General features: G+C 42.2%; 1 protein-coding gene across 4 annotated transcripts in view; it reads right to left on the reverse strand.

The window, feature by feature from the left end:
• The window catches only part of LOC114558784 (solute carrier family 41 member 1), a 39,926-nt gene extending 14,831 nt beyond the window's left edge, over positions 1–25,095 (reverse strand). Inside the window, exons 1-8 of one of the 4 annotated variants that reach the window (XM_028583016.1) lie at positions 24,860–25,095; positions 22,012–22,367; positions 9,477–9,584; positions 7,803–7,874; positions 7,358–7,502; positions 4,396–4,542; positions 2,645–2,789; positions 1,293–1,372 (exon numbers count right to left, since the gene is read on the reverse strand). In XM_028583016.1, coding sequence (XP_028438817.1) covers positions 1,293–1,372; positions 2,645–2,789; positions 4,396–4,542; positions 7,358–7,502; positions 7,803–7,874; positions 9,477–9,584; positions 22,012–22,323 — 1,009 coding nt within the window. In that variant the 5' untranslated portion in view covers positions 22,324–22,367; positions 24,860–25,095. Of the gene's footprint in view, positions 1–1,292; positions 1,373–2,644; positions 2,790–4,395; positions 4,543–7,357; positions 7,503–7,802; positions 7,875–9,476; positions 9,585–9,779; positions 9,886–11,491; positions 11,520–22,011; positions 22,368–23,482; positions 23,727–24,859 lie in introns of those variants that run through there. The other 3 variants (XM_028583017.1, XM_028583019.1, XM_028583018.1) reach the window with 3 other exon arrangements.
• Between the last annotated feature and the right edge of the window lie 899 nt (positions 25,096–25,994).

The raw sequence follows: 25,994 nt of genomic DNA on the forward strand, positions 1-25,994 counted from the left end.
GAACTGTATAACTTATGACTCAAGGACAGGACTGTGTCGGTGTCAGTGAGCACGCATATTTTGCTTGCTTTAATTTAAGATTTTTCCATGTATGACTCCCACCTGCAGCTGCCTTCCCCTTTACCACCCTGACAGCAGTCACTCCTGTTTCTAGTTCAAAATAATGTCAATATAAAATTGTGATGGCATCTCTCAATATGTGTTTGTTTGGATTCACTAATGGCGTTTTTCCACTACATGGTACCTGCTCGACTCCGCTCGACTCTACTCGCCTTTTTTGGTTTTCCATTACGAAAAAAAGTCCCTGGTACCTGCCAACAGGTCCTTTTTTTAGTATCACCTCTAGGGGTGGCACGGTTCATGAAAAAAATATCCGAACTGTTCGGTTTGCTTGTCTCGGTTTGGAGCGTGTGTAAGTGGTCAGTACGCTGTTAATGGGCACTAACCACTTACTGCCGTAGTGCCCACTTTCGACACCTATGTTAAAACACTTACTGGAAATGACGAGCGGGATGAGCGTGATGACGCAACACATGGCAGCTGATTGGACGAACGCATCACGTGGGTCTTGCTGCTCCCGAATTTCAAAACAGACTCTAATGGCGTCTCGTTTTGAATACGATCTCGTATTTTACGAAAATAGTTCACAGAAACGTGTTTCTGAAAACATTTTAAGCGAGAAGTAGGCCATACAGTTGCTGAATCTGTAAAAGGTGACGTGAAAACCTGCAGACTACTTACTGATTGGTCGGAGAGAATCGTCACTAATCACCGGGTCATCATTGCTAGCGACAGACGGGGGGTGTCCTGAACAAACCCGCCATTTTTAAATAGTTTAGCCAGCGGTGTTTTTTTTTTTTTTTTTTTTTTGCTGCCTCCAGCTTCTTTTGAAACAGCCACATGCCGAGAATCAAATCAAAAACAACACACGCGTTAGGTCGCGGCAGTTTCCTGCGGCGTCGCTATGACGACCAGCAAGACGATGCGGTACTAAATTTGCAACGGAAAAAGGAGAACGGGGCACTGCGGCCAAGTCGAGCAGGTACCATGTAGTGGAAAAACAACCATAAATCTTTAGCATGCTGCTTGATTCCTACAGCAGTACCAACAGTAGAAGCTATACTGCCACACACTAAACATCCGTGCAATAATGGCTTGATCCTGATAATGCTGATAATGTTTCCGAATAGTCACTCTGGACAACAACCAAAAAATGGCTAAAATGCTACGCTACCTCTCAGTTTGAGTTCTTCCTGTGGCGTCATTTTGCTTTTAAAGACGTTTCATCTTACCGTTAATGACGGGCGTGAAGACAGCCATGCCCTTAAAGTTGGGATCACTCACTGTCTTGTCCAGTATAAGGCCTCCGAAACTGGAAATCACAAACACAGAGGGAGTCACAACCCCATGCAGTCACTGCCAGGGTTTCCCAGCCTGATGTCAAAAAGGAAGAAACCGTTTAGATAAAAAAAAAAAAAAAGATAATCCTGTTTTAAGATACCTCTGACTTATTTTCTAACTGAACATCTTCTACAACCTGTTCAGATTTACCTGCACGCATCATTTAAATGAAACTGTATATCACTTGAGACATATATAGATATATAACAGATACAATTGTTTGTGCAACTTGCACAAACATGGGTTTTACTTGAATCTTTATAAATACTATTTAAGTAGGTTGTACATTTCTATTCGCCACTTGTATATAAGTTTGTACATTCTTTCCTTTGTATTTTTGTATCTTTATTTTTCAATAGTTGTTCTTTTATTCTATCCTATTTATTATTTCACGAATTGGGATCAATAAGGTCTATCTAATCTAATCGTATATCTAATCTAATCCAATAATTACCTACTGCTAGATAATTCACTAGGTTTGTCTAAAAAGATTTGGTTTTTTTTAGTGCTTCTAAAGGCCGTTTTATGCCTCTGCGTCGAATGCGTACCCCCGCAGACCCCTCCGCGTCGCCACGGACCGCCCTCCGAGTCCTCCGCTGTAGCTCGACGTGCACCTCCAAAAATGTGTAAACTTGCGTCAAGGCGACGCAGATCGCAAGGACTGTGATTGGTCAACTCGTCCTGTGTGCTGATAGTCGGTGTTTCAAGCAGCCTACTGTGGGGAGTAGCAACATGCTAGTTCACGGACATAAGCTTTGCAAATAAACTCATATTTTTATATATATATATATATATATATATATATAGATAGACATATTCAGGTTACAATGACGGGGTTATCGGTTTGTAAAGTGTCTATATGTCAGTAACGTTTTGAAATTAGCACTTCGCCAGCAAGCAGTACTTTATGGGCAGTTGTGCTAAAGTTTGCTTGTAAAGTTTGCATAACATAAACTGGCTGCCAGACACCTCGCAAATAACCTCAGACTTATTTTCTGGTTACAGCCCCCTAGCGTTATGGCGGCAAAACGCACCGCGATGCAAAGCAACTCCGACGCAGAACTCCGAAAGGGTCTCAACGCCGTAGCAGCGACGGCCGATGGCGTAGCTACGGCGTGGAGTTGACGCAGAAGCATAAAACAGCCTCAAGTGTCTTACTTCGTATTAATCACGGCTCTATTGAAATATGACGTTCACTGTACAATTATGTATTCATTAAATCAAATAATTAAAGAGCTTTTACCTGCTAATGGACATGGCTACTATAACAGGCTGCCAGCCTGAGCGGAGAACCTCGCTGATCTGAGGGCTCTGTCGGGCCACCACCACCCACAGCGGGATCAGAGCCAGGAAGACCAGAATCACCACGGGAGACAGGTACCATATATCTGTGGGACAGGAACACACACCCTCTGATATACTACTTATAGCGATGGTCAGCGAAAATGAATATAAAAAAAAAAAAAACTATACTCTCAGAGAAGCCTTGAATTATGCAATAATCAGCACCATCAATAGTTGACACTTAACTATGCAATAGGTTAACACAGTAGAAGATGATACTGTATATGTGTCGTTATATTACAATAATGCTATGGCCACCAAAAGTAGTACTGTAATGTTAATTCAACACATATTTTACACAATTTTATGTGAAGTTTGATCAAGTTTTATCCTACGCCGGACTATAAAGTATAAATGCAAGATACACATTTGGAATGCACACACACACACACACACACACACACACACACACACACACACACACACACACACACACACACACACACACACACACACACACAGACACACACACACACACACACACACACACACACACACACTTAGATCGGGCCCAAAAAGATCAAGCCCGACCCTACCCGAGCACGTTGTGTCCGAGCCCGGCCTGGCCCATTAACTGTAATTATGAGCCCGAGCCCGATTTAAACCCGACAATTTTCTTAATAAGTGGGCCATTATAACTGACGTTCTCAACTACAATTGAGAGTTGTTTGAACTGCAGAAATCTGTTTAGAAGGGGTATGCTTGACGTTGAAGGCTGACTATCATCTTTTCTGCCATGGCGAGCCTGCTTTATCTGTCCCCGTTTTTTGTTTTTGCTGTCACAGGCGAGCAGCGTGCCGCACCTAATGCACTCGACAAAGCCAACACATATGTTGTCACTGCCCACGACTTGTTTAAAATGGTTCCATACCTCCCACTTTCCTCCAATCTTGCTCAAAGGTAGGCTAATTCTACGGTTTTTATTTTTTTCCTTTACATCTTTAAGCTCCAAGTTGCACTGAAGCTACACCATACAGCCCAGCAGGCCCGGTGTGATGCGTGCGAGTTGAGGAGACGCTGCGCATGATTATGGCATAGCTTTCTCCCCACCCAATTAGGCTAATAAAGTAAGGATTAAAAAAACACCCCGGCCCGGCCCGAGGATAGTGGCGGGAGATGTCTGATCCGACCGGCCCGTGGGCCAAGTTCGGGCTCGGGCTCGTGTAGAGAATCTAAACTCTAACACAGACTAAGCTAATCTTAACCGCTGACCCAAAAATCTGCTTTGTCCCCGATTAACTGGTCTTTAGTCTGAAATGCGTCCCTGAAGGTAGCATAAGTAAAAAAAAAAAAAAAAACACACACACACACACACACACACACGCACACGCCACGACGAGCTGTCTGAGAAAGCAAAGCAGACTTTTGCTGCCATCTTGTGTTTTGGTTATCAAGCATGAAAAAGAAAAAAAAAAAAAAAAAAAAAAACGACGAGCATACTACAAAACAAAGACATTCACATTTCCCACTTATTGTGAGAAAAAAAAAAAAAGGAATAAATCCAGATTTTAGTTGTTGTCGTATTCAACGGGTGCACACAATCTACAAGGAGGCACTTCTGTGACTACAGACTACGTGTCACAGAGCCATAAATCCGAGCTGAGGTTTGGCTCATCTCCCTCTTGACTCCATGTCGCTGTGTTTCCTCACCTCTATATTCATAGAGTGTGCTGCTGACCCCGGCCAGCAGGGACAGGGTGATCAAATCACCCAGACTGGCAGCGATGGGGGTGGCCACGTTGTCGGGGTTGATCCCCACCTTCCTGGAGCCGATGATCACTCCGATCATCACCAGGCCTACGGAGGGAGGGGTGGGGGGGGGGAGGGGGATGGACCACGGACAGGCAGGAAGAGGAGAGAGATGAGTTAGTGTGAAAGGACAGAAACATATACTAGGATGATGGAGAATAAAAAGCAAAGCTGTCATCGGTTTCAACCGAGGCGAACGAAAAATTTAAAATGCACATTAATAATTCCGTGTGTTATGAGAGAGGGCTTTTATCGGGGTTACGAGACAACATGAAGCAGACGAAAGCTTTCAGCAGAAACATTTAGCTTTTTTCTTTAATAAAGACAACTTTCAGCGCATCAACCAGCCTCACAGAGTGACAGCTTGCTGGAAAAGAGGAAAGAAGACTTCAACAAGCTGCGTTTAGATCTGAGCAAAATAAAACTGAATCATACAGAAATATTTAAAAAATGGCAGAGTAAGGAGACGAAGACTGGAAAGAGGTTACTCAGAACATAACAAGGGAAAGTGAATTCCCTCACTCATCAAGCCTGCTAAACACTACAACATTTATTGGGGGTGAAGATACATTATGGATTATGCAGTTATAACATGAGGAGAAAGGGTGATACAGGGACGGGTGCATCTGCTGCTAGGGGAAAAACCTGATGGGTCTGTATGGTGAACTGGATATATTGATGGTGTTTAACATTATGAGTAAAATAGACAGAACAGAAGCAACATGCATCTTTTACTTTTTCCCTAAGACATAGTTTGACATTTTGGAAAAGTATATTTATTTGCTTTCTAGCTGAGAGGTAGATGAGTAGATTGATACCACTCTTGAATCGGTCCGCTAAATACGAAGCTAGCAGCCGGTAAACAGTTAGCTTAGCTTAGCATAAAGACTGAGCCAGATGATGTTAATTTTGGACAGAAAGAGGCCAGCAGTTTCCCCCGATATGTGAGTGGTATCAATCTTCTCATCCAACTCTCTTTCGCAGCGGACATTTTGACTTGGATACCCTTAATGATGGCTCAATTCCATCAAGTGTCCCAGGAAGCTATTTCAGTGAGTCACCGATACCAGTATCGGTATTGGCTCCGATACTGCCTAAAACGCTGGTATCGGTATGTACTGGAGTTTATGCACCGATCCGATACCACGTAATAAAGCCCTAAAGAAAATCTACGTTAAAGTAGTTTATTTATGTTCTTTTTCCGTTATAACCGACTGTCAAACTGGAGAATAAAAGAAAGTTCTACGACATTCATTGTTTGTGTTTGTTCATGTTTTACAAAGAGTTTAACCTGAGCCAGACAGCAAAGATAGAAATCATATCACATCCATACGGGGATAGTAGTATACAGTACAGTTGTTAAAACATAATAAATTATATGAACCACTGGTATCGGATCGGTACTCGGTATCGGCCGATACGCAAATTCAGGTATCGGAATCGATATCGGGAAGCAAAAAATAGTATCGGGCCATCTCTACCTCTCCTAAGTAGGGCTGGGTACCAAACGTCGATACTTTTATGGTATCGAAAAAAAATACTACAATCCTATGAGTATCGAAAAATGATTTATCTTTCGGTGCCAAATTTCGGTTCCAAAAGCGTCTGAGCGCGTAAGCACAAGTTTATCTGTCCTCTCTGCATATTTACACAGAGCGGAGTTTCGACCGACACACACACCCACACACACGCACACGCACACGCACACGCACACGCACACACACACGCGCACACACACACACACACACACACACACGGAGAGGTGCGGACAGAGTAAACTGTCTGCAGTTTTGTTGAAGTCACAGAGAGTCACGGTTGGTTACAGTTTTTCATAACTTCATGCGGACAAGTCTGATCGCGGTTATATGATTGGCCACCCACAGCGTGACGTGGGGGCGTTTTTTTTTTTATTGTCTCCCCTGCGACGACAACCCCACCGCAGCCCAAACGCACTACCCCCATTCAAAGTGAATGGAAAGACCTGCGTTTTTGCCGGACCGTCGGACGGTCGACGCAGGCGGTCCGAACGCGGCCTTACACCTCACCTTAAAAAACAAAGTAGCTGTGCATGTAAAAACCAATCGTATTGGTTTGCTTCAATTTAGTGTCTTACTATCTGAGCACCCGGCCACCTGTTTGCTTTCCAACCATTTTCTGCTAAATGTGTGTGCTGCAATGCTGCCACTGGATACAGGGTGACTGGATCATCACTGCATCCACACTAGAGACCGACCGATAAAGGCCGATATCGATACAAATATTTGGTGATATAAAAATCCGATATTCTGATATATCGGCCGACATATTATTATTTTTTTAAATCCAGAAACGCGTAACAAAACATAAACAGATTTCCCTAACATTAGTTATTTGTAGTTACTTAAGAGTCCTCACAAAAATAATATGATGTGATGTTTGTTTTATTGTCACAACAGAAAAGAGGAACATCAAAATATATTAAAGTGTTGCCAACACAATGCCCTCTGGTGGACAAACTATACAACGGCAACCCTCAGAACATGGTTGAAGGGTGTTTCGTCTGTTTTTATTTTATTTTTCATATATTCATTTATCAGCCATTATAAATACCTATAACGATAGTTTGGAAAATGCCTAATATCGGCCGGCCAATATATGGGTCGGGCTCTAATCCATACACATTGATTTTACACATTTTTCCATGTGCAGTTCCTAATAAACCCAGAACATTAATGCACACACAACAATTGCATTGGCTCAGTTAAGTAAACTTTTGTTTTAAGAGTTGTACAAACTGAAACTTGTGTGGACAAATGGAGCCAAAATTGGAAAATACTGTAATAGATTTATTCAACTTCTGATGATGGCATCCCTGGTCACTCACCTAAGGAAAGAGCAGCTACAAAGGCTGTGGTGATGCTGCTAGCACAGAGAACAGCTGCCTGGTCCAGTTCAATCCCCCCTCTAGAAAATGACCCTAAACACACGGCTGCCACTGCTGCGAGGAAGCCCACCACTGTCGCCTGAACCTGCAGAAAATGAGACGGGACGTTGTCATGAGATACAGTTAGGGTACAACAATGAACGTGACATACAGTGCGGTGACTCCTACATACGGCTGCAACTAACTAAGATATTTTCACTGCTGATTCATCTGGTCATTAGCTTCTCTATTAAACAGTTAATTGTTTGGTCCAAAAAACATCAGAAATTAAACCACAGGCTACTACACAGACCTAAACAAAGTATCCCAATGGTTATTTTGATCCTTCTTTTTCCCTAAACCGGTGACAATAGTTAGCCATGTGAGTTTACAGTAAGTACGTTACCTGTATCAGTGCCAGATTGCTGCACACCATGGTCCATTGTTTATCAGGGTCGTCCATTTGGCCTGTGTTGGCCTACAAACACGGAGACACCGGCAGTCATTTTAATGTGCGGGGAAAGGCAGCTGAAGACATTAAAGGGGAGAGAGAGGGGGGGGGGTGACATGCAGCAAAGGGCCGCAGGTCGGATTCGAACCCGCGGCCGCTGCGTCGAGGATATTATAGCTCACTGTGTGTATATAAAAAAAATAAATAAAAAAAAGTCATATCAAGGGGGCAGACAAGTAGACAATAGGTGTAAGTTAGGAGTTATGAATCAAGTTAGTTTTTTTTTTTTTTTTTTACAGCCTGGGGTTTGGGTAATGCTTTAGAATACAGATGAAAAATCATAGTGCAATTATTTTGTACATACAGGGTACCAATGGAATACTTACTGGGTACCTACTAAAACATGATCTCAATATCATTCTGAATAATTGAACTTGTTGCATTATATGATCATGCCTAATTGTACTTTAGTTACAAGAAACCACATAGGAGTTGAATTTATTCTGGTGGACCTATGTTCAGTTTAGACTGAGCTGAAAAACAAACAATAATAGTTTTTAAGGGTATCATATGTTATCAAAAGGTTCAGAAAATGTGTGTGTGACTTTGTATAGAATCAGTGGTGCATAATAAATTGTTTGTAGGGTGGTTAGATTAATTTGTAGGGAGTAGTAAAAGTGTTCTCTTGAATAATAACAAATATATAGGGCTTGATGAAAGTTTTTTTTTGCATTTTGAATTTGATGCCTGCAACACGTTCCAAAAAAGAATATAGGTTGAAAAAGATTTGCAAATCATTGTATTCTGTTTTTATTTATGTTTTACACAACGTCCCATCTTCATGTCATTGGGGTTTTATATATATATATATATATAGATATATATATATATATATATATATAGATAGATATATATATACATACATACATACAGTATCTCACAAAAGTGAGTACACTCCTCATATTTTAGTAAATATTTAATTATATCTTTTAATGGGACAACACTGGAGAAATTACACTTTGCTACAATGTAAATTATTAAGTGTACAGCTTGTATAACAGTGTAAATGTTCACAATACCTAGAGATTTGCATGGGGTACTTTCCATAAAATCATCTCTCAATGCAAATCAAACCAGCTATTAGGCTAACCAACATAAAACCATGCCAATCTCTAGGTATGGTGAAGGGTATGTGATGATGTGGGGGGGCTATTTTAATTCCAAAGGCCAAGGGAACTTTATCAGGATGCATAGTATCCTGGATCCATGAAATAACTGGCCTTTAAAAATAAACATCTGCCTGCCTCTATGGGAATTTAACATAGGGGTGTACTCACTTTTGTTGCGGTTTAGACATGAATGGCTGTGTGTTGAGTTATTTTGAGGGGACAGCACATTTACACTGTTATACAAGTTGTACACTTAATACTTTACATTGTAGCAAAGTGTAATTTCTTCAGTGTTGTCCCCTTAAAATATATAATGAAGTATATACTAAAATTTGAGGGGTGTACTCACTTTAGTGAGATACTATAATATATATATATATATATATATATATATATATATATATATATATATATATATTGCACGAGGACCTAACAATATTTAACACCTAGCTCTTCTTACAGCAGTGGAGAGTCGAGCAGCCAGGGTCATCTCCAGGTTTCCTTTGAGTCCCACCAGCGCAGGCACCAGGATGAACACCTCTGTTATCACCTTAAACACCGTCCAATGCTGGAACACACACACACACACACACACACACACACACACACACACACACACACACACACACACACACACACACACACACACACACACACACACACTTCAAATAAAATGTTGTATAAACACATAGAACGCATTGCAGACAAATATAAATACACTGAATTACAACTCATTCAGTTCTATAAAAAAAATCATCTCTACCTCCACAGATGGACCCCTCTGAACCATGTTCCTTACTGATGCTGTTAAATAAGCACATCACATATTCTAGACTAACCCAGTAGCCTACTTTGTCTGTTTCCACCGCTCTGAGCATCAGCTGAAGCCACACCATACTGCAAAGGTTCAGTGGGTTTAGAAAACGCACAGTTCACGGAGTCTGCCTCATATTTTCTGACTACAACTCCAGTTGGCAGGTCCGAGATGGTTTAGATCTTTAAATAGATGCACATATAAAAGAACAGCACAGCTGCCAAGAGCAGAGGGAAGCAGAGCAGGGGCAGGGGCAGGGAGGGAGGGAGGGAATTACAGATGAGAGGAGAAACTGACAGAGCAGGCCGAAAATGGAGGAAGGAAAGAGGTAAAACAAAAAGGAAAAGGTGTCAGATAAGAAGTTTTTAAAACATTTCTCAGGGGAAAAAATGTCATAGAAGCACAAATACTCTAAGTGATTCAGTTAAGAAACAAACAAACTAAATGATGAAATAACATTGTTTAACATTTCCATTTTTGGTAGCGATCAATATTTCTTCACTGTGGGTTCAACATCACCATCCTGACAGCTTTTCTATGGGCTGTTGTTAAAAGACAGTGCTGGTTGATGTGGATATGTAAGAAACCAATTTACAATGACATTTGTACGCTCATGGGCAAACTGACATTTATTTTCGCATTTATAAGGGGTGTCCTCCGCTTCAAATCATGCCACCTTATTGTACAGTCTGAAGGTGTGCGTTTGAAAACACCAACAGCACTGACAAACTGGGATATTAAATCCCACAGTTTCTTTCTGTCACATTTGAATTCCTTGCCTTAGGCAAATAGCACTCAGCTGTTAAACTTTATGAGCGTGTTTGCGCTTTTTGTGGCTAGGAGGTAGAGTGGTTTCCCCCCCCCCCATAACCACAAGGGTTGGCGGTTAAATCCCAGCCCAGCACGACGTGATATTGTAACTTCACTTAAACATACACGCCACTTTCCTAAAGCCAAGTGGCGCATTATCTGTACGCATTCTGAGCTTTCCACATGTATGTCTACGCTCTATACAGCGGACGGCAATCTGCAACGTCACAGTGTAAACTGTGCACTTTCTAAAGCCACGTAGCATGTTATCAAAAGGCTATGTGTTATTGTGAGGCTACGGTTTAGGAAAAGAAGAAACGGTTGGCATTAGGAAAAGAAGAACAGGGTTGGTATTAGGAAAAGAAGAATGGGGTTGGGTTTTGGAAAACAAAAAACCTGGCAAGGAAACTTCAAACGCGGGACACAAAGCCACACGCGGGACGCGATCCCCACTCTCCTGGGTGAAAGTCCTGCGTTGTACCCATCCTCCCTACGCGGATTTCTGTTCTTTCATACTACTCGCTACAGCGTCAATTCACATGCAATCGCAAGGTAATATAAGTCAATGGCGGGCCAAACAGCGTTCATAAACACGCTAAAAAACAGTATGCGTCTTGATAACACGCCAATAATGGCATTAGGGCTGTCAAAATTGCTTAAAAATTACGTTCGAATATTCCCTATTCGAACTATTCGAACATCTGGTTGCGCATGCATCCAAGGTGGCGCGCGACATCGTGACGTCAAAATTATGCAATATCCAGCCGAGCAGACATCGCGCACGTCTCTTTTTTTGAGTTCGCCGACAACAGGACTCTCAGAGTGACTGCAGGTCTCTCTGCTAAACTTACCGGGTTGAGATGAGTTCTTTTATGGTGAATGAAAGGCTCGATCCGACGAAGTAGGTCAGTGAATCAAATCGAAGCATTGACGGCAATGCTGCTGCCACTTCTGCCGTTGTTTACCTTTTTCTTCTTCTTCTAGTCGGTAGAAAGAGCAGCGTCGATAGCCTTTGCTCATTAGCGCCACTGCTGTTCAGGAGAAGACTGCAGCTAGTGTCGCGACCGCTGTCAGTACCCGATCCGTTCCAACTGCACAATCCGTTCTGCGAATGCGCAAGATGTTCGCGCATGCGCTGTGGTACGATGATTTACGACACTACCCGATCTGTTCCCACACTAGCCTCCACCGGGAAGCTAACGTTAGTTTAGCTAATAGCTCATTCACGTTAGTTTAGCTAATAGCTAATTCGGGCGGACCGCTAGGTGATTATAGCGGTATGCCGTTAGCCTCCACTGGGAAGCTAACGTTACTTTAGCTAACAGTTCATTTGGCTAACCGCTAGCTGATTGTAGCGGTCTGCCATCCGTCAGCCTCCACAGTTAAGCTAACGTTAGTTTAGCTAACAGCTAATTTGGCTAAATGCTAGCTGAGACAGCAGGCAAACTTTTAAAAGACCCTCAAAATAAAACTTCAAAACAAACGTTAACATATATAACAGCTGTTACGTCAGTTCTGCTTAACTTGTGCTCATTTAAAATACAATCACTCAATACTTGTCTTTATTGTTACTGTAAAGTCTTAATTATGCTGTAGCCTGCTTTTCCCATTATGTTTGACTTAACGTTATTTTAGACTGAATCTAGCTGTCCGTTCTGCCTGCACGATCCGTTCTGCGCATGCGTTATTTGTCGGTTAGCAGTTAGCCGAATTAGCTGTTAGCTAAACTAACGTTAGCTTGGGTGGAGGCTAGCGTGGAACAGATCGGTCGTAAAACGATATTATCATCTGCGCATGCGTGAACATCTTGCGCATGCGCAGAACGGATTGTGCAGGTGGAACGGATCGGGTACTGGCAACCACCAGCGCAGGTATAAATAGTCACGGCGATCTCATAATGTCACATTTGTATGCGCCAGCTGGGCTGCATCCAGTCAAGGGGGTAAGCTTCGCTTCAGAACTCGAGCCATCTATGGCGCCATTTTGTTGCTAACTGGCCATCACCTCCTGTTAGCATTCGGCTGACCGCCATTTTTTTTTTACGTCACTTGACTGCGAATAACTTTACATCAGAAATGTTTGAAGACTCTATTTGTCCATTGTTTAGTTCCAAAGAAACACGACAATGTATAAAACGCTTCATTACCTTGTACCTCACGTTATGGCTCCGTAGCAGACGTTTTTGTAAAAATAGGCTAACGATTGGGTCATAACCAAGTGACTTACTGTCGCATAGTAGAGGAATTACCGTATAGTACAGGAGAAGCTCGCAGGCAGTTTCAACTTACATGAGCTGTTTAGGTTTAATTACTAATGTTAACTAGCATGTTAGTGATCAATAATTAGCCTGTGCCCATGTTATCTCCTTACATACACCTACACTCTCCGTATCTGTAAGATTGGGAATGATTGAGATTTCTCTTGGCACAGCTACCAGAAGACTTCCAACTTTCAGACACGTTGCTCACGTCACATTCTCTCAGTTGGAGGCTGCGCAGTAAAGCTGGCCATCACCGGAAAAGTGCTCCTAATAGCCTTCACTGGTCTCCGTCCAGAGCAACGGGGTCTGTTGGTCCATTATATACTGTCTATGGCAGTGGTTCCCAACCTGGGGTCCGGGCACCCCCAGGGGGGGCGGCAAAGATCACAGGGGGGGCGCGAGTCTTTATCTGGTTTGAGGTTGAGGTAAAAATGTTAAACAAATTATGATAATACACTAGAATATCTAATGTATACAAAAGTCTTTATGAAAACTATATATTTTGTTGTATCCTCATTTTTCCTGCCGCCACAGCATCACTATTTTATGAATGAAACATGGCGGAGAAACAGTGCTGATAACTGCTCTGTATCAAAAACTTCGGTTTCAGGCGGGGGGCGGGGGGGGCTCAGCTTTTCTTAGACATGAGTAGGGGGGGCGCCAAGGAAAAAAGGTTGGGAACCACTGGTCTATGGTATGTAACGGCTTTCAGGCGCGCTAGCAAAGCAGACAGCCTCTGCTACCGTGAGCGTTTTTTTTTTTAGAATATTTATTTTTATATTAATTAATTTTTTTTAAAACTATTCGAATATATATTTGAATTTAGAATATTCGTTGACAGCCCTAAATGGCATACGAACATACATACATACATGAGATCAGTCTGCTGAGCAAGACACTAAAGCCAAAGTTGCTCCCCGGATGCTGTATAAAAAAAGCTGTACACTGCCTCCTAATACTTAGGATGGGTTAAAATGCATTAATATAATTGTTACTACATTTTACTGTGCGTATGTGACTGTATGTGATTAAGGAATAAAGTTCGGTGTAATATCATTAGTGCAATATCTTTTGTGAATTGAGACGGGGCAGATAGCAATTGCAAGTGATAGATACACAATTCCTGGTGCTATCAGTGGCCACAATCCATTCCATGAATGTCATGTTTAAGAATAAGTGACAAAAACAAAAAGTATCCAATGTCCTTTTTATCTTTTTAAATATTTTGAACCTGCTTGATCAGGTATCTATTGTGCCCTTGTTCTTTAGCTCCACCCACAAACATTAAACACAACCAATGAGATCACTCCTTGACTCCTCAATTGATCATATGACTGCAACTAGGGAGGGAAAGTGGTGATGAGGTTTAAAACCAGGCCACCATGAAGGACGGGGAGGGATGAATAAGAGTATAGTGGTGTGCTTTTTGTGTGTGCTCGTGTGTGTCTATTTATACACATTGCTCTCAGGTTCTGGACTGATAGGTCTTGCAGAAGGCTGTCATGTTGGCAGCCTATCTTGGGACATGGCCCACTTCTGCCCTGATACTGCTGCTGATGCCGCTGCTGCTTGAGTGTGATGGGCAAGAAGCCAAGATAACGAAAAGCCATTTGACTCTTGATTTCTGGAAATCTAGAGCGGCATGCTGTTATTGTCATTATAATTGCTGATATTAATAGTACATTATTTTATCATTAGCATGTGCACAATACTTATGTTCAGAACAGTTCAAGCTACATTTTAGGCTAAGACCATAGCCTAATGTAAGAAATAGGCCTATTTCATACAGTGTGGCTTTCTTTGACTGCATTTCTACAGACTCTACTTCTGTTTTTCTATGTCACCAAGATATCAAAGTTTCTATAGCATCTCTCTGGCCTACGTTCTTTCATCCTCCAACCACTTATTAAATTAACCGTCCACTTTTATCCCAAAGATCTCCTTTTCCTCCGCACATCTAATTCTGATTTGGAAAGCTCAGAAAGGTGGATGTAACACAAGGCTCCATCTGTGGAATTAACAACAGCACCATCAAAACAGGAAGCAGGACTGTAAAACTTCTGTATATAGAGTAGCTGTTCCATCTAGCTGCATCCATCCATCCATCCATCCATCCATCCATCCATCCATCCATCCATCCATCCATCCATCCATCCATCCATCCGTCTGCTTGTAAGGAAACACTGCCCTCTATTATTCCCAAATGATTCTGTCCACAAATGTAACCATCATCAACCACACTTTTCTTGTAACTCGCCAAGTAAAAGGTGTTACAAAGACTCATGTGGTCAAAGAGCTGGTCAAGTCATAAAGATAATAATATAAGATAGAAAGAAATAGAAAAATATTATTCAATATTGAATAAAAGGCCCATGTCGGTCGGACCCTAATTCATACACCTGGATATGAAAACGATGCCAAATGAGGCCATTCTTACCCGAGCAGCACGTACACTTGATCTCTGCCTCTACTGACCCATTCAACCATCTACAGCTGTCTGCATACAGTATGTGCACAACCACCCATCTCTCCACATAATTCATTAATTCATCCATACCACTATGACAAACCGTTTGTGTAAAGTCAGTCCATCCATCCACTCACTCATCCGTAGGGCTAGGTTAGCGACTGACAAGCGTCCATAGTAGGGATGTCTTGAGGACCGATACTTCGGTACAAAGTCGATGTAAAAATGTGACGGAACTCATTTTTCCACAATACCGCAGGTACCGTAGGATGCAATTCTACCAGACCTGACGGGGTCAGCATATACGCCTACAAGTGTTCTAGTCTGCCATTAAATGCTGAAAAAAGAACGCCTACCAGCATATAGCAATAGCTTCTCATCTCCATAAACGCCTAGGTTGCACACTGACGCCTTGACTGCAATACCCTCTGGCTTTACTGTATATCTACGCCAACTGCTTTCACAAGTTCCCCTGGAACTCCCAAAATGCTAGCTGTGTGGTGATGCCAGGCTTCAGAGCAGAGGTGTGGGTCCAGAAGTAAATCTCGCTCTCCTTGCCCCCTCCCCTCAATGCCAAAAAAAGTGACAGAAAGATGAAACTGAAGATAATCAAAGATGACAATCTTTTTGGTGTCCCATAAATGCCTTAGCCATGGCTAATGTGCCATAACCATGTACTTTCTCTAACCTTAACATACTGTATTTTCCATGCGCAGTTACTGTACTATGTTAACAAAAGGCACTGAATGTAATCCAGGGTTTTACAGAATGGTCCAAAATCTATGTTTTGTCTGGTAATCGGTTTGTGACTGCATTTAACATAGAGAACTTTTTTATGTTAAAAAACAGGTTATCGTATTAGCACTAGTATTGAAACAATGCAGATGGTACCCAACCATTTTCATCTAATAATCAACGTCTCTCAAAAAGAATTTCACAAATGATTTTTCTTAGATTGCCATACTTGTATAAGGTCCATAACAATACCGGCGGAGACCATCCCGAGCCCTGACACCAGGTACGGCACCATAACCTGGGCAGCAATGAGCCAAGAGCTCTCTGGTATGAACCCATGTTCTGATCGAGTCAACTTCCACGTCACCCCGCGCAACTTCTTTCCCTGGTAGCGTAGCTCCAGCTCCAGACGAGTCACCACCATGTTGAACAAGGGGCTACTTAATCACTTAGTTCAACGTACAGTTATCCCATGGTAAGTGGATCTGCAATCTGAGTGTAAAGGAAAAATCTGTTTCTGACGTGTCCATAAACTTGGTTTGAGTTTCACCTGTCCTGCGAAGTGAGCAGGGTCGAGTGCTGAAGAAGAAGAAACCAATCAATGTTGGTGTCCTTGGTTTAAAAAGGGCAAGGGCACATGTTTGAAGAACGGAAAGACAGGATTTGTGAATGCACAGTTGATTCACTTTCAAAGGATTACAAAGAAATGGCTTTTCTATCGTGACAGTGAACGAGTAAAACAAGCAGCTTATGTTCCACCTTTTAACCTTCTGAGGAAAATTGAGGAAAAAAAACGTAATCAGCTCCTGCCACGTCTTCAGATGTTCAAAAGTGAAAATTGAGTAAAAACAAGTGAGAGATTGTCACTTCATTTTCCATTTGTTTCCGATCAATTGTCTTTTCCCCCAGACAAAATCTAAGTCAAAGGCTTTAACTCCGACGTGATGGCAACAGAGCGCGGCATCTTTGGCCCAGTGGTGAGTCAGCAGCAATGAGGTATCCATTTGTCAGTATCACTGGGGAACCCAATCATTACCACCATTTCCTTACTCATAGGCCATCATTTTTGTCAATAGCACAGATCCTCAACTTCTGCAGTCAAAGTCTTTCATTATCAAATCTGCTTCTTTAAGTAAAGATTAGTAAAATGGCTTATAACATGCACACACGTTAAAGAGCTGACAATAAATCTGATTTAGTCCAGTTTCTCTGATCTACTCCAGAATTAATTTAATGTAGTTCAAAGTCTTTTGAATGAAGTTTAGGGTTTACTGGATCTAGTCCTTAATCCATTTGATTCAGTCTGATATCTGCTTGTATCCTGACACCCGAATGATTGAAAGCAGCAAAAAGACGAAGAATAGTCCAAAAGGTCTCGAGAGTTAGAAGCTGCAGGATCCCTTTATGTCTTTGTCAATCCAGCTCCTCTGTTTTGGTCCGTATCACAATGAAGGGGGGAAGAGGAAAACAAGAAAGAGCTGTGTAATGTCAATAAGAGATCCAAGGGGTCCACTGACGAGATGCAGCAGCAGCAGCAGCAGCCGGCTTCTGGCAGACTGGAGTGCTCCTTTCCTCCCTTCAGCATCGGGGTAGTCCTGCTCGCTCCGCTCCGCTCCGCTGTGACGTAGAACAGAAAGAGGCAAGGCTGTCTGCGCTGCCCGACAAACCGGCTTAACACTCACCCTCTATTTCTTGCTGCGTGCCTGCCTCTTACCTCCCTCTTTCCATGTGACTTCCATCCCTCTGTCGGCCGGTCTCGCTGCGTTTCTCCCTCTCTCTCTCATCCCTCTTTTTCTAATCTCTCTCCCTCTCTACATCGTGACTCATTCATTCTCTCCCCCCGTTTCCTATCTCTAGCTCGGGTCCACTTGCTACATTTGCATGTTTGTACTGGGATCCTGTCATAGTTCCCGGTACTGTACCTCCTTCTGTTCTGTAACCCAACTTGTAAGACCAAACACACACACGTACTGTACCGTGGGACTAAAACATTGCCCTGGCTTTTAAGAAGCTTCCTAGGATTTAAAAATATTTATTTCAGAGCACTTTTCAGGTCCCATAATGTACAAATCTCTTGTCTCTTACATGCAAACGTGCTTCTACAATGCAGTAACTTTTTCTTTTGAATGGCGGTCATGGTTATTATTTTCCTTATTATTATCAAGTCATCAATTTGATTCCCATTTCACTCGTAAAAGGTCTTTTGCATCCTAATTGATTTTCCTATTTTCCTTTACTCATATAGACATTACGAATCAAACTCTGAAATGGAATGACTTGAATGGCAGCGATTGCTCACAGGGGTCGCGCCGCATCCGGAACGCAGCGCAGACGCGCCCGGTGGAAAATAGGGGTTAGGGGTTGACTCCAAATCTTAGTGTTTATCAAATCAATGCATGATGATGCAGTTGTATAATAGTAAGCTATGGAAAGCAGGCAAAAAAAAATACTTCCATTTCTCTACCTCGGAGTGTATCTTATTTGCCTAAAATATGGATGTATTATACATTTTCTTACTCCGAATAACCACGGTACTCCAGCACTTTAGTATTGCACTTTTGTAAAGTGTGGGGACTCACAAGAGACAGGTTAAAAAAAGAATGGTCAAAATCGAAGCAGCAGAGGCCCGAGACGTACTGACTTTTAGTCCCTTGTATGGGTCAAAACGTTGGATCCTACATTTCCCACAATGCAACTCAATATCGAAGACATTAAACAACGACTAACTAGTACTCCTCAGGAGTACGCTTAACTTCAGAATCATGTGATGTGAATGGTTGTATTCGAGACCTTTGATGAATCTAAGTCACAAATCCAGGAAGCAAACAAGCCGCCATTACTGCAGTGGCACCTCACTTTTAAACCTGAGCAAAAACACTGACGTATGAAAGGATTTTACTGTTTTAAGGCATTTATCAAGATATCTGTTCAAAAGATCCTGTAGAACCTGTTACAGGTTGGAAATAAAGTCTATATGTAGCACACAAAATCCACAAGCCTCTGCTATTTCACTTAAATTCAACTCCACTGAATCCTCACATTTGCATTTCAAGCAGCATGCCAACTAAGGACTGACCAGGGACGGCTAAAACCGGTGTCTCCCGCGAATCTCTTGCTAGCTGGGGCCAGGTACAGCTCTGCATATCCCAACGGGCGGAATTTCACATCAAATGATGTATTTAGTCGGATAACAATCTGATAAAAATGCAAGAAATCATGGATTGATTTGTAATTATAAGCTAGAAACTAATACCAGCTGGGTTGAATTGCTACACAGAACTTTCCCATCCAGCTTTTAAACTGCGGGCAGAGCCCCAGTGTTCATGTGGGACTGATATGAGCAGACTAATCTTCACCGTAGCTGTTCATTCCATACTGATTTTATACAAGAAGAGCCATATGTATCCCTGTTGATGCACCTGTGTGCGGGGGTTGTGTAATGGTGGTTTTTTTTTTCTATCTTTCTCTTACCTACACAGCCTTCTCCTTTTATTACGTGTATGCAATAAATTAAACATAATCTTTGGCCCTCCCACACTCTTGGTCTGTGTTGTAACAGTTTGGCATAATAATTGTTTGTCACAACATTCACAGCATACAACGCCCCGGGCTTCTGGGAGGCTGACAAACTATGAGCACTTTTAGTGTGATAATTTGGGGGGGTCAAAAACCCTGAACAAATCCATTGGCAAACTAAGGATGTAGGATGTAACATGCGGGATATAAGTTGAAGCTATGACAACAGGAAGTGGTTATTTAGACAAGATACACAACCACTACAGGCTACAGTAACAGTCCTAATTGCAGATAGTGCAGTGCTCTTATCTTTATCTCCTTCCCATTAAGATAGGCTACTCTCCATGTCCTTCCCTCTGTCCCCTGTGCTTTTACGCCACGGCACTGAACCAAAACTCGTGACTAATTGTCCTCCATCAGACGCAGGAGGGTAACAGATACTGTAGAGGAGAGAGTGGAAGAAATAGTGATGAGCAATGGATGGAGCGAAGGGAATAAGCCGTGTGAGGACAGACATGTATCTATCAGTGGAGGACAGAGGGGAAGAAACAGGAAACAGCACATCATAAAGCACACAGCAGTGCGTCTGATTTCCCTCCGCCCAGCTGGCTGCAGACCAGATACCAGGGACGCCAGGCAGAGGGTTAAAGACACAACGGGACCACACACAAATAGAGAAGGCTGCCTGAGCTTTAACAGCAGCTGAGATAAGGTGTTTTTCTAAATATCCAACTTCAGGGTTTTCCCTGTCATTATAAAGCTATTATATAAGGTTGAGGATAAAGTTAGCAGTAACATTATAGCTGTGACCGTAGCAGGGCTGTCTGTGTACATGAGGTACATTAAAGGTGCACTATGAGTTCCTGCATGACGTCACTTCTGTTGACGTTCCAAGTAAATACCAAACAAAACAGAGCAAGCACGCCCCTCCCCCCCATGTTTCCGTAACTGTCATGACTAACAGCGTAACAGCCGGTACACACATAGACAGTATATAATGGACCAATAGATCCCGTTGCTCTGGACGGAGACCAGTGAAGGCTATTAGAAGCACTTTTCCGGTGATCTCTTGCTTTACTGCGCAGCCTCCAACTGACAGAGACAACGTAAATGTGACGTGAGCAACGTGTCTGAAAGTTGGAAGTCTTCTGGTAGCTGTGCCAAGAGAAATCTCAATCATTCCCAATCTTACAGAGACGGAGAGTGTAGGTATATGTAAGGAGATAACATAAGCACAGGCTAATTATTGCTAAATAAAATGCTAGTTAACATTAGTAATTAAACCTAAACAGCTAATGTAAGTCGAAACTGCCTGCGAACTTCTCCTGTACTATACGGTAATTCCTCTCCTGTGCGACAGTAAGTCACTTGGTTATGACACAATCGTTAGCTTATTTTTACAAAAACGTCTGCTACAGAGCTATAACGTGAGGTACAAGGTAATGGAGCCTTTTATACATTGTCGTGTTTCTTTAGAAATAAACAATGGACAAACAGAGTCTTTAAACGCTTCAGATGTAAAGTTATTCGCAGTCAAGTGACGTAAAAAAAAAATGGCGGTCAGTGTAATGCTAACAAGAGGTGATCGTTTCGTAGCAACAAAATGGCGCCATCAGAGGTTCGCGTTCTGAAGCGAAGCTTACCCCCTTGGGTACACACCAACCAGACGGCCGACCCTCGACAGAAAAGCCAGTCGAGATGATCAGTCGGGTCCCCGAGGTCCAAAAAACTGCCTCGGAACACCGACTTGAGAAACGTAATACGTCTCCATAGCAGCAGGCGGCACTACTCTGTATCGTTGCCCAAGAAATTAAAACCGGCAGCTGATTGGACGAACGCGTCACATGGGTTTGTTTTCTCCGGAAATTCAAAGCCAGACTGTCATGGCGGCTTGTTCAGAATACTATCTCATATTGTACCAAAATAGTTCACTGAAACGTGTTTCTGAAAACATTTTAAGCGAGAAATAGGCCGTACAGCTGCTGAATCTGTCTTCATTTCAGATCGACAAAGGTCAGTTTAAAAGTTTTTCGTCAGATTTTGAGAGACTCTAGTCACGCTCATCCCAATTGCCATTTCCGGGTGAGTCCCGACTGCCCTGCCGCCGACTGAACACGTAAGGTCGGACAAAATGAAGGCCGACAGCCCCTCAGACGGACGACGGCACGGGACACACCGAACAGATTCGAGTCACTGACCTCGCCAGACTGTCCAATGGCCGATTTCCGGCCCTGTGTGTCCTGGCCTTAACCGTCACTACTGGTTGGACATGAATTATAAGAACTTTGACACACAAGTTATTGAAGATGTATCCACATATCTATATATAAGGGTGTAATTGTGCACACTGTCGGTTCAATATCTCAAAACCATTCTCATGGCCGAGCACTCACCTGTACACCGTCCAGCACCATGCCGGCCATCACCATGCCCATCCCAGCCAGCAGGTAGGGGAAAAGCACCTGAAGACAGATAGCAATGGACGACTCCTCTTCCACTTTGGCGACGGATGCTTTTGGCTTCTCCGCCGCCATCTTTTTAGGAGGAGGCTGGAGCACTGGGGGTAAGATGAGGTCATCTTGGCCGTCTATGGCGCCTCCCAGGCAGGCACTGGGACTCCCACTCGGACTCTTCCCCTTGGAGCGGGACTTTTTGTTCTTTTTCCTCTGGCGGGTCTGTTGTGGTGGTTTATCCTCACCGGGCATGATGGCGCTGGTGGCTGTGACGACTTGGACGGTGTTGGCTTAATCTGGGGATACAGAATGAAATTGGGCATTAGGTGGGTCGGGTGCTGTGTGGAGCCCGTAAACTGAAAAATAGCAGTAAGGTTAATATACATCGAGAAATGGTACAATCAGTTAAAAACTTGTGAAGTAATAGCGTAAAAAGAAATACAAAGCTTTATAGTCTCTTTTAAGGGTTTCGTCCTTACTAGGGCTGGGCAATATATTGATATTATATCAATTATATCGATATATGAGACTAGATATCGTCATACATTTTGGATATCGTAATATCGTGACATGACACAAGTGGTCTTTTCCTGGTTTTAGAGGCTGCATTACAGTAAAGTGATGTCATTTTTCTGAACTTACCAGACTATTCTAGCTTTTCTATTATTTGCCTTTACCCACTTAGTTATTGTATCCACATTATTGGTGATTATTTATCAAAACTCATTGTGTTAATATTTTGTGAAAGCATCAATAGTCACACTACACACTACAATATTGCCACAATATTGAAACTGAGATAGCTTGTCAAAAAAATTAAATATCTATTTGATTTTTTTCCATATCGCCCAGCTCTAGTCCTTACATACAAAATGCATATGCTTATTTCTCAGAATACTTTTATTATAAGACTTTAGCAGTGTTTAAATGCAAATAATAACTTGTTGTTACTTTTACTAAGGCTAGCGTATGTGTATATTGCTTACTGTGCTGGGCTTTCAATGATTAAACTCAAGGCACACACACATACAAAAAAAATCTAATGTCTCTTGTGTAAACACAAACTGTGGTGCAGAACAGAACATGTAGGTCTACATTGATACAATCACCAGTTTGCCTTCTGTAGCATTAACTGTCAATCTCAACGGTCTATCATAGATGTTCAATAAATGGATGAGTATCACAATTAATCATCTATCATTTCAAATAATTACACTTAAGATGCAAGTAGGCTTTTAACCGTAAAGTCAACACCAGAATATCGTCTTTGAGAGCCTGTATTCTTTAATATGCATGGCATTCCCTCATTTGAAAGCTGGTTTTATTTTGCATGCTAAAGACGACTTCTGCACAATGAGACCATGTGTGGCTGTAGAAAAAACCGATGGGTAGCAGCCCATTCAGCACCCACCCTGTTTACATCATGGATTGGTGAGCTCCACTCAGTCTATCCGATTCCGAACCAATGAGACGGCTATAGCATGCTGCTTAAAACGAGAAATACAAATATATACACACAACATCGACGACAGAGTCCCCGAAATCCCGCGAACTGTCCAAATGTATTTCAGGTCCATTAGATACACACATCAGAACAATAACATATAGAAGTACATCTTCTGTTGACATCCATGCCTCGACTGCTGGATGCCATGTCTACATACCATAATACCACTGCCCCGGTAACTACGGTTACACAACTTGGCGTTTTCTGATTGGATAAACACTAAAGTAACTATAGTGGCAACGTGTAGCCCCGCCCCCTTGTGGAGAAAGTGAGCGGCTGCAGAAATTTGGGAAATAATATCAGTGAATCTCAAATGTTACATCACGTAGGTATTGTGTTTTTATTATGATTAATGTAGTAAAATATAGATGCACTTTTCCACTCTGCCATGTTAGGACATGTTAGAAATATAAACGTATTAGGCAAGGGGTCTAAATCTGTTCATTTCATATAGACGCCCAAACACAACGTGGCATGATCAATTTCAAAACTCCAGGCACCAAAATGACTAATTATTTTTATTTATCTGTCTGTCATGTCTGCGCTTTAACATCAGCAACATCCAATCCAATCACTCCTTCTGGTGGCTGCCTGCGCTTATAACATGAATTTCAAAACTCCGCACCATAATTATATATTATTTTGTAAAAACAAATCATTAAAATCATGAACTCAAGTGATGATGGGAGCTGGCTGCAGCACGACTCAATTAAAAACCACCATGATCAGTTTTTAATGTCCAATCAGGCTACTCGAGAGATCTGCTCTTGAGACTTTGCTCTAATTTTCGGGACAATTAGGACAGGATTCGGTATTCGGGACAACTGCTTGGATTTCGGGACTGTCCCAATAAGATCATATATTAACAGTTTGATAGCTGTATTGTAGACTGTGTTAAAATGACACGGACAGAATCAGAACATGTAAAAACAATCATAATAATTGTATTAATAATTTTGCCGGAGGAACCCCTCTGGTAGTCCCCAGATCCCACTAGGGAATCAGTTAATGAGACAAACATGAGTGAAGTCAGCAATGCACTCTTGAGTAAAACTGCCTACACTACACATGGCTGCTCTGTTAGCCTATTGCAGTTTAAGAATAAAAATCTGTGGCAAGCATTGCTCATGATGAAGACACATGCTCAGTCAATATACACTCATTAACTTATGGTTGAAAGGAGCATTACTGCTGTAGTCATTCTTGGGCTACCGTGAACTGAAATAAGCCTTCACACACAGTGGAGAGACGTTTCTATAATCGTTTGTATATCGTCCTTACCTTTGCCTCCAGAGCTGTTGAGGGTGAGTGTGTGCACAGCTGAGGTGAATGCGATCTCCCAAGAATAACTGTGTATGATTGCTATGCTGTGTTATGTGTTTGAGTGTAAATGGCTGTCTATATTAAGGCTAGATGTGTAGCCTATGTTCCGCTTTCTGTTTGCTCGAGCATTTTTGTAGGCCTACATACAGTATGTTGTGTATTTAGTTCAGTAGCCTATGTGTGTGTGTGTGTGTGTGTGCAGTATGTGAGTGTACAGTGTGTGAGCCAATAGGCTACGCATGCATCATGGGACACCTTCTTAAATTTCACGGCATTGGCAGATAACGATATCCCCCCTCCTGTCTCTTTCCATCTCCGGTGGACTGGTGACAGCAGCAGGCCGAGACAACACCTTCACTTTTTCATTCATGGAAATAATATATTTTACAACTCAATAGATGACTCATTGCCCCACCCTTTAAATTAAATATCATTTTATGAATAGAAAAAAAAAAATCAATTCAGTAGTTAATATTCATTTGGATTTTTTCAGTAATGAATCCGGGCTGTACAGTGATGCTTCCTGCTTAGGCTACATGAACGGAGCAAAGAAATATTCATGAGGTTTAAGTGGGTGAAGCCGTCCTCACCCTGAAGGTGCTGCATTTATTGCCAAACCTGTGCACAAAAGGAATGACATTAAAGGAAATTTCAGAGTTGGGATGAAAGCTCAGTATAGTTAAAGGTTTCAAAGTGTTGACACGATCACGAGGTGGACTGCCGGCAGCAGCCATTTTAGATTTGCATCAACCTGCAAAAAAACATCAACATGGGTAGCAACGTGAAGCAGTCATCAACATAGAATTTGCTACGATTGCATTTATAGCTTGAGGGCTAAACTGTTTCATGTTGTCGGTAGCACATGTAACTTGGAGATAAAGTTTCTTCAAATGGATGCAGTGCCATTCTATATACCACCCTGTTCTGACAATAGTCTCCATCAGGCCACCAGAGGAACTGTCATGTTTCCCCAAAGGTCCAACACAAAGTCAAATCAACAGTTACCAGTCGTTGCCGTTCCTGAACTCAAGTCCCCGTGGTCGGAGTCTTCCAGTGGTCAGTGTCCATTTCCCGTGGGAGAATTAGAGTCTAT

The sequence above is a fragment of the Perca flavescens genome, chromosome 7 (assembly GCF_004354835.1).
Source record: "Perca flavescens isolate YP-PL-M2 chromosome 7, PFLA_1.0, whole genome shotgun sequence".
NCBI classification, from domain to species: domain Eukaryota; kingdom Metazoa; phylum Chordata; class Actinopteri; order Perciformes; family Percidae; genus Perca; species Perca flavescens.